The sequence below is a fragment of the Rattus rattus genome, chromosome 4 (assembly GCF_011064425.1).
Source record: "Rattus rattus isolate New Zealand chromosome 4, Rrattus_CSIRO_v1, whole genome shotgun sequence".
Lineage (NCBI taxonomy): Eukaryota > Metazoa > Chordata > Mammalia > Rodentia > Muridae > Rattus > Rattus rattus.
Window position 1 is genome coordinate 101509410 of NC_046157.1, and position 17527 is coordinate 101526936.

The 17527-nt window shown below is 40.9% G+C and overlaps 1 protein-coding gene across 1 annotated transcript in view; it reads left to right on the forward strand.

Annotated features, from left to right (window-relative positions):
* Window positions 1-4116: 4116 nt before the first annotated feature.
* The window catches only part of Col9a1 (collagen type IX alpha 1 chain), an 88889-nt gene continuing 75478 nt past the window's right edge, over window positions 4117-17527 (forward strand). The window contains exons 1-5 of the mRNA XM_032899717.1: window positions 4117-4169; window positions 4594-4667; window positions 5565-5642; window positions 5757-5889; window positions 12579-12975. Of these exons, the coding sequence (XP_032755608.1) occupies window positions 4117-4169; window positions 4594-4667; window positions 5565-5642; window positions 5757-5889; window positions 12579-12975 (735 nt within the window). The remainder of the gene's footprint in view (window positions 4170-4593; window positions 4668-5564; window positions 5643-5756; window positions 5890-12578; window positions 12976-17527) is intronic.

A 17527-nucleotide genomic window follows, 5' to 3' on the forward strand; every position in this document is an offset into this window, starting at 1 on the left:
AATTACCAAACTGGCCCTATGCTCAGCTGGTTATTCCCCACGTGCGGTCTCTCCCCTCACTCCCATAATAGACCTGCACTCTCTGCCTAAGATGTACCGGTCTTCCCCAGTCTTTTGGTAGGCTTCTAGTCATCTTTTCAAATTTCATCTCCTGGATGAAAAATTTCCCCATGCCCTTGGACTGAGTCCATCCTTGTTGGCAGTCGTTTTTATTCTTAATAATGTAAGTCGTTTTTCTTTCCCTGCTACACTGATTTTCCTCAGGGCAGGCATGTGGTAATCTGGGCTTTTTGTCTCCTCCGCTCCTACTATGTATTTGGTGACACAGTTACTCGACAAATGTGTGTCGGACGATTGAACAAACAAATGAAAGAAAATAGATGTTCAAGAAGGACGACTGCGACAGAGATTCCGAATTTTAGTTATAAGGAATAAATCATTTTGATTTATAGACAAGGAAAGGTAGTGTGCATATATACACTATAGGATCTTTGTGTACATGGAGTTAAGGAGGGTGCAAAAATAATTACTCTATATAAAATTGATTACTTAAAATGTCATGTTTTCCTAATGAATTTATGATCGCTATTGAATGATTTTTTTCCCATTGGCCTTTTCAGGGATGAATAGTTAGGTAAAGGGGGGGGCAGTGTTAGCGACAAAAACAAAAGCAAAGCAAAGCAAAACAAAACAAAAACCTAAGTCTGGCGAGATGGCTCAGTGGTTAGGAGCACTTACCACTCTTGCAGAGGACCTGAGCTCAGTTTCCCCCACCTGTGTTTGTTGGATCACAGCATCCTGAAATGCCAGCTCAGGAGAGCTCTCTTCTGGCCTCTTCGGTAACTGCAGTCATGTGCAAAATTCCACACATGTACACATAATTTTTTAAAAAAGGAAAAGATGAAAAAGCTTAAGGCCCTTTGACTCCAGGGTACAGCTTGATCCAAACGAGAATAGTGTGGAGTTTGATTCTTCTTCCTGTGAGGATTTGATGTCAGGTTAGGAAATCTAGTCAACAACAACTAAGATGGGTGGAGCAAACAAAAGTATCTTTAAAAGTTGTACATAGCTTTGTTTTCTCAGGTTTTGCATTGTTGTCATAATAAAACTGTTAGATTGTTATTCACTATTTAAAATAAACAGCCAGCCTGGCCAGAAACCTTATCATTTATGAGCTTAGTTTTCTCTCGATTCTTTTGTTAAATAGCCCATTCATCTGCTTTCTCATTTGAGTTGTAAAGAATTCCACAGACCACATGAGGCTCAAGAAGTAGTGTGGATGCTCTAGTCCTTCTTAGAAGGGGGAACAAAAATATTCATAGGAGGAGACATGGAGACATAGTTTGTAGCAGGGGCTGAAGGAAAGGCCATTCAGAGCCTGCCCCACCTGGGGATACAGCCCATATACATACAGCCACCAAACCCAGACACTATTGATGAAGCCAAGATGTGCATGCTGACAGGAGCCTGATATAGCTGTCTCCTGAGAGGCTCTGCCAGAGCCTGACAAATACAGAGGCAGACTCTCAAAGCCAACCATTGAACTGAGAATGAGGTCCCCATTGTAGGAGTTAGAGAAAGGACTGAAAGAGCTGAAGGGGTTTGCAACCCCATAAGAATAACAATATCAACCAACCAGATCTCCCAGGGACTAAACCACCATCCAAAGAGTACACATGGACAGACCCATGGCTCCAGCTGCACATGTAGCAGAGGATGGCCTTGTTGGACACCGATGGGAGGAGAAGCCCTTGGTCCTGCCAAGGTTGGACGCCCCCCCCCCCAGTGTAGGGGAATGTTGGGGGAGGGGAACATTCTCATAGAAGAAGTGGGGAGGTATGGGATAGGAGGTTTATAGATGGGAAATCGGGAAAGGGGATACCATGTGAAATGTAAATAATAGAAAAAGACATTAAAAAAAGGAAAAAATAAAAAAGAGAAGTCGTCCAAGTGGCTTGGGAAGGGGCAAGCATAAAGGTGAGTTCTCTCAAACCCTTTGAAGGATTTCTGAAACACCTATGTGTATAGGAAAATTGCCTCTTTTCTTTCTTACAGATCACAAAACACAGAGCTTGTGTAGAAATTCCTTTCGGAAAATGTCTTTCTCTTGGCCAATCAAAGGCAGGCTGGTTTCCCATAATTGCAGGCCATTAGGAAGCTCCCCAGAGAAATGTTTTTCGTTTTACATAAACTTCAAGTAGCTTAAACAAATACGCTGGTCTTAAGCCATTCATTCTCAGCCAGGTCAGCTGCCTCAGAGATTGGGAAATTTGATGGAAAGCAGGCCTTATGGACAGCACTGCACAATAAGAAGAAATGAATGTCCCTCTCTGGGAGGGAGAGGGGACAGCCCTGTGCCCCTGCAATGAGTAGGCTAGAGGAACTTTAAAGCCATAGAAAGAGAGCTGGGAGAGTAGCATTTACCTGCTCAGGGTCCAACCAGAGACTCCCCAGCAAGCCGAGAGAGGCCAAAGTAAGAAGGACTTTATTGAAACAGCAAACAGGTCAGGGATTGGGAGACGGCTCAGTGGGTAACGCCTTTAGCCTCACAAGTCTGAGGACCAGAGTTTGGACTCTGGAATTCGTGTAATAGAGAGGCAGACCTGGTAGTTATCTGTAATCTCATCATGGGGGGGGGGGCAGATCACCACTGAGCTCCAGGTTCAGTAGGAGACCATGTCTCCTTAAATAAAGTGGCGAGTTATGGAAGAAGACACCCAACGTTAATTCCGCGCCTCTTCAGGGACCTATATATGCACCCTATCCCCCAGCATGGGGGATGTAAAACCATGTATACATATGCAAACACCAAAAAGAAAATAAAACTAAAATTTAATGAGTCAAAAACATGAAAATAACTCAAGGAAGCAAACCTCAAAACTATTAGGCACCACAATTTATAGAGATGATTGGTCCTCCTGACTCTGTGTGCCTCTCTGATGCTTGTATCTTCCGAGATGGAACCGGAAGTAGAGCATCCTGTGCTGGCGGGACAAGGCCAGAGGTCCTGTTGCACCCAAGGAGTGCTCGGGTTCAGGAGGAGGTCTGTGTACACTCGTGCGACAGTGGTGTGGGTGCACCCCCTCTTTAGGTCTGTCATCTGAGTAATTCACTCGCTGGATCTTTATGGAAAAAAAAAAGGGCTGCGCTCACCGTGGTCTATTCAATCCCAAACTACTAATCTCAGAGGTTGAGAGCAAACAAGTCGAAGACTTGAGGTCATATCGTGTTAGAATTTCCCATGGGGAGTGAGAGCTGATTTGCAGTGACAAGCAGCAATGGCGCTCTCAGAGAGCCATCTGGGTCTGTACTTTAGTTCTCCCATCTAGCAGGGAACGATGTGTAGTCTAACTTTACGGGTAGTTGTGAGACTCGTACGCTACTTAACTGCAGGCATGGACAAGAGGGGTAAGCACTCAATGACTTGTCATCAGGATAAGAATGTCCAGGGATGAATTTGGCAGGAGATCCTTTGTCTCTGCTGATCTTATTTGAGTCCCCCCCCCCCCCAGGAACTGCTGTTAAGGAACTGCTTTCGTCCCGTTTTATAGATAAGGTAGTTAAATATGGGGAGACTAATTATGCTGCTCTAGATCATATAACCGCTAAGGCAGAAGTGGGTTTAAACCTAGGTTGACTAGGTGGGAGCCCCCACACCTCTGCCTCAGAATAGGCAGCTCTTTGCTGGATCCTGTGGCCTCTGAAAGCCTCCACTGTGGCCTTATAACAGCTCTCAAAGCCTCTACTGTGCCCTATAGCTGTTCTAAAAGCCTGCTCTGTATTCCCATAGTAGCTTGCTGCATTTCTCTGGTGAAATTCCCCACATCCTGGTTTTTTTTTTTTCTTCCCAGCAAGACTTTTCCCATTCAATCCCTCCTTCAGTAACCTTGTTAGCTTTAAGCCAGGCACACCCTTGGCTGGGCCTGGGCTTACTGGCTGTTTCTCTCCACCCCTTTCCTTTGCTTCAGCTTAAAGAGTTATTACATGCCATCAGTTCACTCTTTTTGCTTTTAGCCCTGAGAGGGGCAAGAAGGAGCAAGCTTGGGGCCAAATCTCAGAGCCAGAGAAGGATAGAGAAGGGGTGTTGGGGAGTAGGGACTCCCCTCCAACCCCCCCATGGTGACTCTTATAAACCCAAGAGAACCCACTGGGAAAATGAAGAACTTCTGGTAAGCTCATGCCTGTGGAGGGAGATGGGCGAGGATTTTTGCGGTATTGGTAACATAAGGGGGGAGGTGAGAGACAGTGAGGACCAGCAGAGAGTCAGATGAGACAGTACAGCAAGTACGTAAGCATCCGAAATAGAAAAAAGAAGAGGCAGCTATGGAAAGAGAGGCAAAAGTACAAAGAGAAAAGAAAGCAGAGGCAAGGGTCGTGTAGAAAATGAGATAGCGAGACACCAAGTCAGGAACGCGTTTATCTGAAGAATTCCCAAGTGAGCTTTCAAAATTCGAATAAAAACCAGTAGTGCATATGCCTTGGGATTTGGTTGTCTCCATCAGCCAGAATTGGCAGGTTTAAAATATGAAAGGAGTTCCATCTGAAGAGATTCCTGTTTGCCTCATTTTTTTTCTCTCTCTCTCTCCTCTTCAGGAAAATTCCACTTTTCTTCTTTGCATGCAGTTTTCTGGGACCCTGGGTATCTGCAACTCCTAAGCGTCGTGCAAGTAAGACCCATGGTTTATGGAGTGTGGAGAAGCAGGCAGGACTGTGATGGGGCAGGGCTGTGGTTGAGTGAAGACTGTGCTTCCAATGGTCCTTCATGCTTTCCCTCTTCGACTTACCTTGGGGGGATGTTTGGACGGTTGGTTCTATGCTCAATGTTGAGCCTGGAAAGAGAGTCTCAACTGTAAGCTGGTAGGCAGGAAGGATAGCTATGCTTTTCCTAGCGCTGGACATGGTGCTTCTTTGAGATGGTGAGGGCAAACATTGAGTGACTACATGGATGTATGGATGAATGGGGTAGATGAGTGGGTTTTCCCCAAACACTGAGATCAGGAGGATAAAAAGAAAGCATTTGATGTACTTGAATGGGTAGGGCAAAACCCAGCTTTGTACTGAAGCTGTGTGTGTGTGTGTGTGTGTGTGTGTGTGTGTGTGTGTGTAGTCTAAGAGTCTTATCAAGGTAGAAGAGGGTCTGGCAGTTATAAGAACTCACCTCTGGTGGTGACAATTTCCCAAGAACTGTACTTGTCTGGGAGTCCCATGGAACTGGCTCAAGGCTGACACTGTAATGTCATTGTAAATTTAGAGTTGGTGGTATTTAAGGAATATTTCTAGCCCAAGCCACCAGAAGTTTTCCAAACAGGCTTCTGATCCTGTGCCATCCAGGACACTGTGCAGCTCTGGTTCCAAATGGAACAAATCCCCAACTCCTCCAGGTAGAAACATTCCTCCATCCTAAATCAGCACTCTACTTCCACACCTTGAGTTCCTTCCTGGAGAAGCTGAAGGTCAATGGATTCTGATCATCCAGGCATTGAGTTCAAGACAAACAAATGGCTTATAAGCAAGCTTGTGTAACACCGTGTCACTGTGTGGATGACATGGTATTGCTTTTGCAGGATTTCCTGCCAATTCTATTTCTCATGGTGGAAGTGAACTGTGTCCCAAGATCAGGATTGGCCAGGATGACTTGCCAGGTGAGTAGCACAGTATCATCCTGGAGACGCAAGCTTTCCAGACATAGTCTATTTCAGAAAGGGATAGAACCAGTTTCATCTCCAATCTTTCCCTCTTCTATTCCCTTTCTACAGGGTTTGACCTGATTTCTCAGTTCCAAATTGAGAAGGCTGCATCTCGAAGGACTATCCAGAGGGTGGTGGGGTCCACAGCGTTACAAGTGGCTTACAAGCTGGGAAGTAATGTAGACTTCAGGATTCCAACAAGGTAACCTATCAGAAAGACTCTAATTATCTTCTTTGAGTGCGTTCAGAAATGTTTACGTCTATTCAATGTTAAGGGAATATATTTTACTCTTTGATATTTCTTGGATTATTTTATTTTAAGGTAAAGGCCTTGGGGTCCAGCTCAGTGGTAGGTCACTTACCTCGAATGCTTTAGCCAATGGGTTAAGTCACCAGAACTGCTAAAACAAAATTAAAAAACCAAAAAGAATGTGTTCACCTATCAATCATTAGCATCTGAATGCCTCTCTTCATGTTAGGTTTGTAATTTCCTTTCCATTCCAAGAGTAAAAACACCTCTGAGACTATTCTACATCAATTCAGGACATGTTCTTAGAATTTTGCTTTCTGTTTTTCTGGAATTTGTCTGGTTTTGACTGAAAGGACTCTGTGTGAGCAGTGGCAGAAGTGAGACATAAATTTAACAAGAAACCACAGACAGTGTGGTTTTGAAGGCTCACAGAGGAGCTGTTCAAGTGTCCTGGTGCTGAAAGAGAACCACACATGCAATCTTAGGTCCTGGATGACACCCAATGAACAAAATGGAAACGATTGCAAAAGGAACACTGGCAGGGTCATGCATGCCTCTTTTACTTGATTACTTCCCCTTTCATAGAATCAATTCATAAATTCTTCATGGCTGAAGTTCTGTGGTATATGCCAGCTGAATGAAGTATGTCAATGGGATGACAAGCTCTTCGCTGATCTAGGTCTTGGATCATCAACATGCCATGTGGTTGATATGATTATTATATGTTTTGGGGGTTTTATTATTAGTGTTAAGTTCATTGTGCAAACTAATGGATTCATCATGGGGTCTTCATACCTATCTGTCATGTACTCTGTTGGTATCATCTTCAAATTCCATCTCATTTCTTCTCCTGAAATGTGCTTTCATGTCATGTATGTATATTTGTGAATGTTGCATATAAAGTGCTTTAATGCATTGTGAAAATAGAACCAGCATTCCTTTGGTAGATAAAAAGATTTATACCTTTAATGGACATTAAGTTGTATAGGAAAAAACAATTAACTGCAATAGTGAAAGGATATGATCAAAATTTGTGTATTTCTTGAACTTTTTTCAAGAATCTTATATAAATATTAAAACAGAAAGTAGACATTCACATTTTTAAGCTGTATGTGTAGTTCAAGAGTGGATCATTGTAGTTTTCTTGTGTATTTAGTAACATTGCTCTCAACCTCATAACATTGTTCGAAGGGACATCGCCGCTCTTGTTTAGCACAGGAGGAAATAGAATCCTCATAGGTTAGTTTGCTCACGTAAGCAAGTTTAAAGGCTTGATGTTAGCTGGGTATGCTAAAAAGTCAGGCAGCAGCATGCTGAGAGCCAGGCAGCATGGTTTTGGAAGTAGTTGTGCCTCTGACTACTGAGCCTGGACCTGCACTCATATCCAGAAAGATTAAAATCATCCTCCAAGTCTTGTTTCTGTTGCTGTGATAAACGGTTCCAACCAAAAGCAGCTTTGGGAAGGAAGTTTATTTGCCTTACCCTTCTGGGTAACCGACCCAGGAAAATTAGGACAGGAACTCAAGCAAAACTGTCAAGCAGACAGCGTGGAGGAATGCTACTTCCTGGCTCACACGCTCATGCTTGGTGAGCTTTCTTACATAGCTCAGGACCACCTGCCTAAGGAATGGTGCTGCCCGAGGTGGGCACACTCTTCTGGATCAGTTAACAAAGTCAAGACAATTTCCCACAGACATCGCCTGCAGACTGATCGGGTTTAGGTAGTCCCTCTGTTGAGACGCCCTCCTCAGGGGACTCTAGGCTGTATGAAGTTGTTAGATAATGCTAACTAGGATAGGTATGATTGCAGAAACTGGCTCTATTTATGTATTCATTTATTTTACTGCTTAGATGGTATTTTAACTTAAGGAAATACTAGATGGCCTGTAAAATATATTTCAAAATAACTTCTTTTCTGTGAGTTGAAACACAATTGGGCTGGCATTAACCTTAGTTCAGAGATAGACTGACAGGGGGTGGTGTACTTTTCTATATCCTTTCTGCTGTTTTCCTCTAAGTGCTGAGAGCCTTCAATTAAGTAATACGCACAGGTCGTAACTAATGTCATCAATCACTGAACTTACTAGGAAATGATGGAGGAAAGCCGGGGACAGGAGGAAGGAAATGAAAAGGGAAGTAAAGCCAGAGTGCTGAGTCATGTGGCTTTCTAGTACATAGCGAAGTCTTCTTTTCTTCTTCTCTTTTCCCCGAGGAACATTTATTTCTATCTTACTTGTTTTTAGGCTAGCTCACACTCCATTACATGACCCTGTGCTTGTTTTTATACACTGTTCTCAGTCATTCTTCTCCTCTTCTTCTGCCTTTCACCCCCAACACTGGCTGGCTTGGAACAAGCTATTTAAGCCTCAGTTTTATCAGTTAAGAATTGGAGATAGAAGGGAGAACTATGTCATAAGGTTACTATATAGGGAAAATATTAATAACTGTAGAGTGCTTAGACGAAGCCTGAACACTGGGGGCTGGATAAGTATTCACCCTTACCTGAAGAGAACAGAGCAGGCAGGAGAACCTTCTTAATGGATTCTTTCTTTTTATTTATTTAAAAATTCTTATTTAAAGATCATTTTTGCATCATTTTTCTTTTCTTTTTCTACCAACTCATCCTGTTTCTTCCCTGCTCCCTCTCAAATCCATGTCCTCTCATTCTTTGTTATGTATACACACACACACACACACACACACACACACACACACACACACACACACACACGGGCTTGCTACTTGGTAGCCAGTTAGTAAACTCTTCCTTGGGAGAAGTGGGTTCTCCCTCTCTCCAGAGTCACTAATTGTCTTTGTCTCTTCATCTAGCATGGAACCTTGTGAGATTTCCTCTATTCGTGATGGCATGTCAACTGGTGTTGTCATTGGCCTTGTTTAGGCAACCATATTGCTGAGATGTCACGGGTGCAGCTTTCTTGTCATTTACAAGGCACATCTCTTGGCAGTTATCCTGGCCCTGGTCTGTGAAGACTGCTGAACCTTACATGTAGGGTTGCCTTGTAGATGTATTGGTCTTGTGCATTCCACAGCCCGTAAGCAGTCCTTGACTCCAATTAGATGTCAATGAGTTGCTTTTGAAATATATTGCCATGCTGGTCCATGATGTAGTCCATAGGCATAACAACTATGCAGGACTATTGACTTCTTTTCTCCAAGGCAGCTTGCAGAAGGTGTTGGAATACTACAAGAGCTCGTCCTCGGGGTGTAGGCTTCCAGGTCAGACCCAGTTTGATTCCTCCAAGTTCTGTGTCTAAAGTGTGTGTTGTCCTCAGCCATAGAGTCTTGTCTTCAAATTCTTGAATGAAACAGAGAGCACAGGCAATAGTGATATTGTTTAGAAAGTCTCCTGACTCCCCTCAATGACTCAAAGGAGGTTTCTCATAAACAACACTAACTCCCTCCCTCCATCTGCCTTTTATTACCATTTTATTCCCCCTTGAAACTGATATTCAAGCATCCTCACTGTGCCTTCCTTCTTGCTTAGCTTCTTTGGGCCTGTGGAATGTAGCATGGGTATCCTGTATTTTATGGTTACTATCCACCTATAAGTGAGTACATATCATGCATGTCCTTCTGAGACTTGGTTCTCTCACTCAGGATGATTTCCTCAAGATCCATCCATTTACCTGCAAAATTCATGATGTCTTTGTTTTTAATAGCCGAATAGCACTCCACTGTGTAGATGTACCACATTTTCTGTATCCATTCTTCAGCTGAGGGACATTTAGGTTGTTTCTAGCTTCTAGTTATTACAAACAGAGCTCCTATGAACATAGTGGAGCATGTGTCCTTGTGGGATGGTAGAGCATCTTTTGGGTGTATGTCCAGGAATGGTATAGCTGGGTCTTGAGGTAGAACTATTCCCAGTTTTATGTAAGTATATTTTATGTAATTTTAAGTAAAAAATAATGTAATGTGATTCTTTGTGGTTTTCTCCAACATCTTTAGTGTTATTCCTCCCCACTGTATTTTTTCTATCCCTCTCCACATATATACTCCATGTCCCCCCCGCCCCGTTCCCCTCATATCACCTGTATTATGTCATCACCCTCTCTCAGGAGACCCTTCTCACCATGCCTCCACCACCATGGTCCCTCCTTACTTCTCTGGTTCTTGCGGTTACTCGAGGTTATATGCTCACATCTAGTGATTCAGAGCTAAGAACCACAAGCAACAGAGCCTGAGTTTTATTGTCTACTCTCGTAATTTATCTGGAGATTTCATTCTTTCATAAACAAAGACTAGATCTGCCATATGATGCAGTGGTACCACTCCTCAGTATATGACCAAAGGGCAGATTCATGCCCATCAGTGTCCGCTGCCATGGCGTTCACAATGGCCAGGAAAGGGAAACAATCATTTGTTTGGAAATGCCCTTTGACAAAGGAATGAGTAAAGAAAACGTGGTCCATATATACTATGGAATTTGATCCTTTCCTTTTAAACTACTTATGCAAAAGCTAGATGACAAAAAAAAAAAAAAAAGACAATCGGACTCTTTCTCAGGCAACAGAAACACTTGTTTTTAATGAGTCTTCGTCCTAGAGAATCTAGACCCCTGAGACAGTGAAAAAACGCATAGGATCTTCATGGGAGAAAAAATATGCTACAAAAAATTAATGCTTGATAACCATAATTTTAGTTATTTATCTTCATAATTATGAAGAATTAAGAGACATGATTATGCTTCCTTTTAATCTTTTTAAAAGGCATTATAGCTTCCCATTCTTAACTACCATCTACAAACACGCTATGCTTGCTTTGTTTTGCAACACAGACCCTAGCTTTCTCAGTATTAAGGTCATAAACAAATACTTCAAGGTGCAAAGACTTTTGAATCTTTTATTCAAACCTGTATGGTTCCCCACTTAAGGTACTTCATGAAGATTGGAATACAATAAATCATTTATAGACACAACTCCTTTTAAATTATGTATGCACTCAGGTTTGCTTATTGATAGGCATAAAATATTTTCAAGAATGGACTCTTAGGTGTTTAATAATACAGTAGGCTGCCCGTTCTGTGGATTAGGATTCAGAGACATTTAACAGTCTTTGGTACACACAAATATGTATATTCTATTCATATGGACAATGAAGCATTTTCTTTTCTTATCCTATTAACATACTTGCCTACCCTAAAAGATTAACATATTAGTCATAGTTATATTTGTATACATATACATATGATCTTCATAGGTGTGGAGAGAGAGAGATACACACACAGGTACCCTTGGTGTGACAGTGCCTTTAAGAATGGTATATTCTATGAGTGTTCCAAATGAGTACATCTATAAATGAAAACTTTAGTTTCTTTTTGTAGAGATTATTTTGGAATTAATATAGTTACAAAAAACCCACAAAATCAAAAGAAGTGTTACAAACCAATCGAGAAACTAAAAGTATATTTAAGACAAATACCTGGAGTGATGTGGTTAGTTCTATTGTGGAAAAGGAGGACTTTGGGCAGTTTCCCCCCCCCTTTGTTTTTAAAACTCTCTGTATACTTTTACAAAAGTGTGTGCATTTGTGTGGGTGTATACAATGCTTCAATTCACTAAATGTCATATAAGAAATCAGTACCCATTGGGATCTTTCTTAATCTTCTTTTTCTTCATCATTTGTGAGAAGGGAACTAAATTCAACAGTTTGACCTGAAGGAAGGTCTGGGTCTTTCTGAATGCCTAATTGGTTTCTTCTTTAGCAAACACATCTCACAGGCAAAAGTTTCCCCAAGAACTTGCTTCAAGACAAGATCTACAGATAAGGAAAGATAAAGAAGGATTGTCTTAGGGACTCTTGCTAGTTTTAGCTTTCATTCAATGCAGTGAAGGAGTAGCAACACTGTCAACCTTACTTGGTAGACCGAAGCAAGATGGAATCATAGTAGAGAAGGAAGAATTGGTTGTGCATTGCTCCCTATCAGTAACAAACATAACACAGCCGCTACTTGACTATCATACTTTGAAACCCTCGGGGCAGACATTCTTAGTGGGAAGGAGCCCTTACATACATTTGGTGTAGTTGGTTACCAATTTTTAAAATGTTTCTGTGGGTCTAGAATATAATTCTTAAGAGTAGCCCTGCAATTATGAAAATAGCAAATAATTTTCACATATGTAAAAAAATTAAAAACTACTGTAATGAAATGGTTTTGTAAGCTAGTAGAGTCAATTTAGACTTTAAATAATACCCTTTTTTCATTTTCGAAGAAACTGTTGCCCAGAACATTGCAAGAGTATGGCTTTTTGTTGTTGTTGTTGCTGCTGGGTTTTTTTTTTGTTGTTTTTGTTTCGTTTTGTTTTGTTTTGCCTGAGATGGCGTTGCAAAATGGTGGCGCTTTGGGTAGAATAAATGGCAATATTGTCGGTAGCCTTCACTAGCTATAAGGGAGGTGTTTTTAAAATGTGTATTTTAAGGTGGAGCTTTAATATATATGAGTGATTGAACTGGGAAAGTCAATGTAAGTTATCATCAAAGAACAGATACTGCATGGTTTTCTTCACACTGTAGCCTTTCTGCAGGACTAGGATTCAAAATAACACAGACACAGGAAAATGGTGAATGTGTATAAGCACAGAAAACAAGGTTTATATTTATTATTTTCAAACTCTTCTCAGGCATTTGTATCCCAGTGGACTGCCTGAAGAATATTCCTTTTTAACTACTTTCCGGATGACTGGAAGCACACTTGAAAAGCAATGGAACATTTGGCAGATCCAGGATTCCTCAGGGAGAGAGCAAGTTGGCGTGAAGATAAATGGCCAAACAAAGTCTGTCGCGTTTTCATACAAGGGACTGGACGGGAGTCTCCAAACGGCAGCCTTCTTGAATTTGCAGTCCTTGTTTGACTCCCGTTGGCATAAGCTCATGATTGGCGTGGAGAGAACAAGAGCTACTCTTTTTATTGACTGCATCCAGATTGATTCCTTACCTATAAAGCCGAGAGCCCAGATCGATGCTGAGGGCTTTGCTGTGCTGGGAAAACTTGCGGACAATCCTCAGGTTTCTGTTCCTGTAAGTATAAAAATCGCAAGCTACCACCACAATAGCAATGGAAAACAAACCTGCATGGCTAAATGTCAGCACCCAAGGCATCTTTGACCATCAGCTATAGTGCATGCAATGGATATAGTGTATACAATAATATAGTGCATACAATGGATATAGTTATACAATGGATATAGTGCATACAATGGACATAGTTATACAATGGATATAGTTATACAATGGATATAGTGCATACAGTGGATATAGTGTATACAATGGATACAGTGCATACAATGGATATAGTTATACAGTGGATATAGTGCATACAGTGGATATAGTGTATACAATGGATAGAGTGTATACAATGGATATAGTGCATACAATGGATATAGTTATATAATGAATATAGTGTATACAGTGGATATAGTGTATACAATAAATATACTGTATACAGTGGATATAGTGTACACAATGGATATAGTGCATGCAATGGATATAGTGCACACAATGGATATAGTATATAATGGGTATAGTGCATACAATAGATAGTTACTCACTTTGTAAAGTTTATTAAATATCACAATAAATAATATCACTCATTCAAAAAGTTTTCATTGTCGGTTGTGAGTGCTGAGTGGAGCACAGAACTTTAGTTAAGCAGAGAGTATTAAAGTCAAAGTAGACTTAGAAGGTGCTCTACACCACCTGGAGCATCCAGAAGTCATCGAGACGACTTACAAGGAAACCCACACTAGTGCAGCATGTATCATGTATTTACGATTAATCCCAAACTTTAACATAAGATTAGAGATAAATCATGATTACAGGTGTCAAGGAGTCCATGAGGTTTTGGAAGCAACACATTTTGAAAGGGAAGAATTTGAATTGGCAAAAGAAGGGACGGCAGTATAAAGGATGACTAAGTGAGTAATTAGGGTGTATTCAACAGTCTAGAGACTAGTTGATTTCAGTAATACATGTGGATGTAAATGGTGTGTTTGTGGGTGAAGGATTAGAGCTGAAGATGGTAAGAAGCAAAGTCTGGAAGTCAGATGGTCTTTGATGAGCAAGAATAAAAATTATATAGGTGGTATGATATCTATTTATTTAGAACTAGGCTTTATGAGATAGGGTAGAAGAAAATAATTTTTAAAACGATTTTTATTTTTAGTGTTGTGTATTTGTGCCAGGGCACATGAGTGTAGTATCCTTGGAGACCAGAAGAGGACATTGGATTCCCTCGTGCTAGAGTTACAAATGATTGTGAGTCACTTGATGTGGGTGTTGGGGACCGATTTTTCAGCAGGCTTTTAACCCCTGAGCCATCTCTCCTGACTGAAGTAAAGAATTCTCAAGCTCTATTCATTATCTCACTGTAGAAATCTATTGATATGAAAGTAAAGATTATCATAATGATGCCATTATTGTATCAGATAGTACCTTCTGGCAATTCTTTAAGAGGATTTTATAGCATTTGGATGGTAATTTAAGAACATAACCTTAAAGGGCAAGTATTCTTTTAAGGAAACAGAAGGGGATAACATCCAATATAAATAAGCTGTTGGTGCTAACCCATCTCTCCTACTGTATGGAGCTATAACCTTCTAGTCACAAAACCTAGGTCAGAAAGGTTGGCAAAGGTGATACAGTGGTTTTGAATTGTTTCTGTGGACTTCTTTGGGGGAAAAAAATGGTTATCGGGACCTCAGTAATGGAACTGTTGAAATAACTTGTCTTTACAGGAAGAGTTATGATTAGTGTGAAAGTTGGTGTGAAATCTCTATATTCTGTGATAGGCAGGAAGCAATTTGCAGCTGCCATATTACTGCTCTGGCTTGTAGACTCTCGAGAAAATATTTCTCCGTCTAATGAGTCATGACACTTCAAGTGGCTGGGTTAGAGAGCCGATGTGGCCACTGTTGTGAAATGCTCAAATTCTGTGCGGCAGGAACTTTGCCATGGCCCTGGAGTGGTTTTTCAGAGAATACAGCCTCTGCAATGCCGTGACATTTCTGGACACGGGTATGGGAGAGGAGTTCTTAGCGCCTTGAAAATGTGCTGAGTGTTAGTTGTTTGAAAGAGGGGTTCATTGACCTTAAAAACTCTTCAAGATCATATAAGTCTGCTTTCTGGGTGCTAGCGAAGTTGCCTTTAAATTGCTTTGTTTCCAGAGAGACAAATTCTCACTATTACTTTACTAATATGCCGTAGCTGGTTGTAGATGTTCTGATAAGTCCAATCTCACAGCACAGTGCAGACAAGTTTGTGCCATTTCCTTGTGTAGGCGTGCAGCTGAGAATCTACCATCTGGTTTTACACTGTGCTTGTCGTATACATAGTGAGGAGCTTTGCTAAGTCACGATGTTGTGACTAGTGTTAAAAGGGTCTTGTATAGGCACGGACAATTCTTTTCCCTTCCAGAATTGATTGTAGACCCTTGACTCCTTCCCAAAAACAAATGAGATCTAAGCCAAAATCTCCATACAGTTCAACAATGGATGGCAGTCGGGGTGATGTGGTACCATTGATAGCATTGATAATGGACAGAAGCTATAGGCCAGAAAAATCCTTCCTCCATTCAAGACATCAGCATGACAATGCCAAGGTCAACTTTTTGCTAATGCTCTTTCCCTGTCTCCCCCTCCAGCTTCTCCTCTCCTTCCCTTTTGCCTTCCTCTTCCTCTTCTTCTCTAAAAGAAAACTAAAAAGGAGAAGCCCATGTATTCTTTATAAAATAATCTTAGTGCCTTTGATAAAACAATTTGAAGTTGTCAAAGTCCCTTGCATCTAATTTTCTGATCTTTATAACAATTTTGTTCAGATAACCCATTTTCACTTACTCAGTAAAATAAACTATCTTAACTGGGCTTACTGGGTTGTAAGAAACAGCATTAGGTATTACATTTGTAGTTTACTTCATTTTTCTTTACTTTCAGCCAGCTTTCTTTTGGGGGCAAAGCATGCATTTTATGGGCGTGGTGGCTCATTTGAGAGGCAGAGGCAGGTGGGTCTCTGTGAGTTTGAGGTCAGCCTGGTATATAGATCAAAATAAATCAAAAGAAAGGAGGGAGAAAGGAAGGAAGGAAGGAAGGAAGGAAAGAAGGAAGAAAGGAAGGTACGTGTATAAGAACACACCTTTCCTTGTAATCCATCTTATTATTCTTAATTGTGAAGGCATTTATGGTTTGCATGTTGTTTTTTTTTCAGAATTTTTCTTTGGCACTAATAAATTAAATTTTAAGAAATAAAGGAAGACTGAGGAGTATAAATCATGTCCCTAAGCATTAATCCTGCTTGTTTATTTATCTAGTACAGTTCTCTTGAGTGCTTATATGCTAGGAATACAAAGTCAAGGAACTCACTGTCTCTGCCTCTCAAGTGAAACACCACACCCATAAAATGTGTGCCTTCCCCCTAAAAAATGATATATATATATATATATATATGCAAACACCTATACATAGTATCTACTCAATTCATTCCTTTCCAAACTTTTAAAAACTTCTCATATTACCCCGTGTTCTTCAAAACTAAAGCAGTCAACACAAGTCTTTAAAGCTCATGTGCCCATGATTTGCCCTAGACCTCTAGACCTCTGTTTGTACCTCGTAGCTTGTCCTTTCGGGCTTTTCATCAATTTGCCTGAAAAACTGAATTTGTTGGGAATTATTAAAGCCTACTACCACCTAGACTTTTCCCTTAAGGTTCCTTTTTTAATTGGATATTGCTTATTTACATTTCAAATGCTATTCCCTTTCCTTGTTTCCTGTTCATAAACCCCATATCCCATCCCTTCCTCCTTCTTCTATGAGGGTGTTCCCCCCTCCCCAACCACCCCCCTTCCTGCCTTTCCACCCTGACATTCCCCCTACACTGGGAGAGGTCCAGTCTTGGCAGGACCAAGGGCTTCTCCTCCCATTGGTGCCCTCTGTTACATATGGGGCTGGAGGCATGGGTCTGTTCATGTGAACTCTTTGGATGGTGGTTTAGTCTCTGGGCGCTCCCTTAAGGTCTTAAAGGGTAATGATTGCTGATATGCATATATCATGAGCAGCAGAAAAGCCATACTAATAAGAAACCTATCCCTCAGTTTGGAGACAGCAGATTCTCTGTGTCACTTTCTAAGAATTTTTAAGTTAAAAAAAAAACATGAAATAGTCCAAAACCAGAAAGGCATGCACATTTTTAAAAGTACTTTCTGAATGTGATTGGGTTAATATACTTTTTTTTTTTTTAGTATTTTCTGAATATGATTGGGTTAATTCGAATCTTCTATACTTTCTATTGATTGGACATTTGTTACAGGGTCAACACTTGCCTTTCTTTAGTAAGTAAGTCAAAAGCCAAGTGTCCTTTCTGCGGGCATTGTCAGTCATCAGAGGTAGGTATAAGAACTGCGTAATAAAAATGGAACCTAGGCATTTGATGGATCACTGACGCTAAGAGACCCACTCCGTGGTATTTTGTGCCTTTGCCCATCTATCCACCTATCCTATCACGTGTCCCTTCTCTTTCCAAATTGGAAAAAGAAACCAATTTCCAGAAGCTTTCGAGGGTGTTCATGTGGTCCACCATTCAA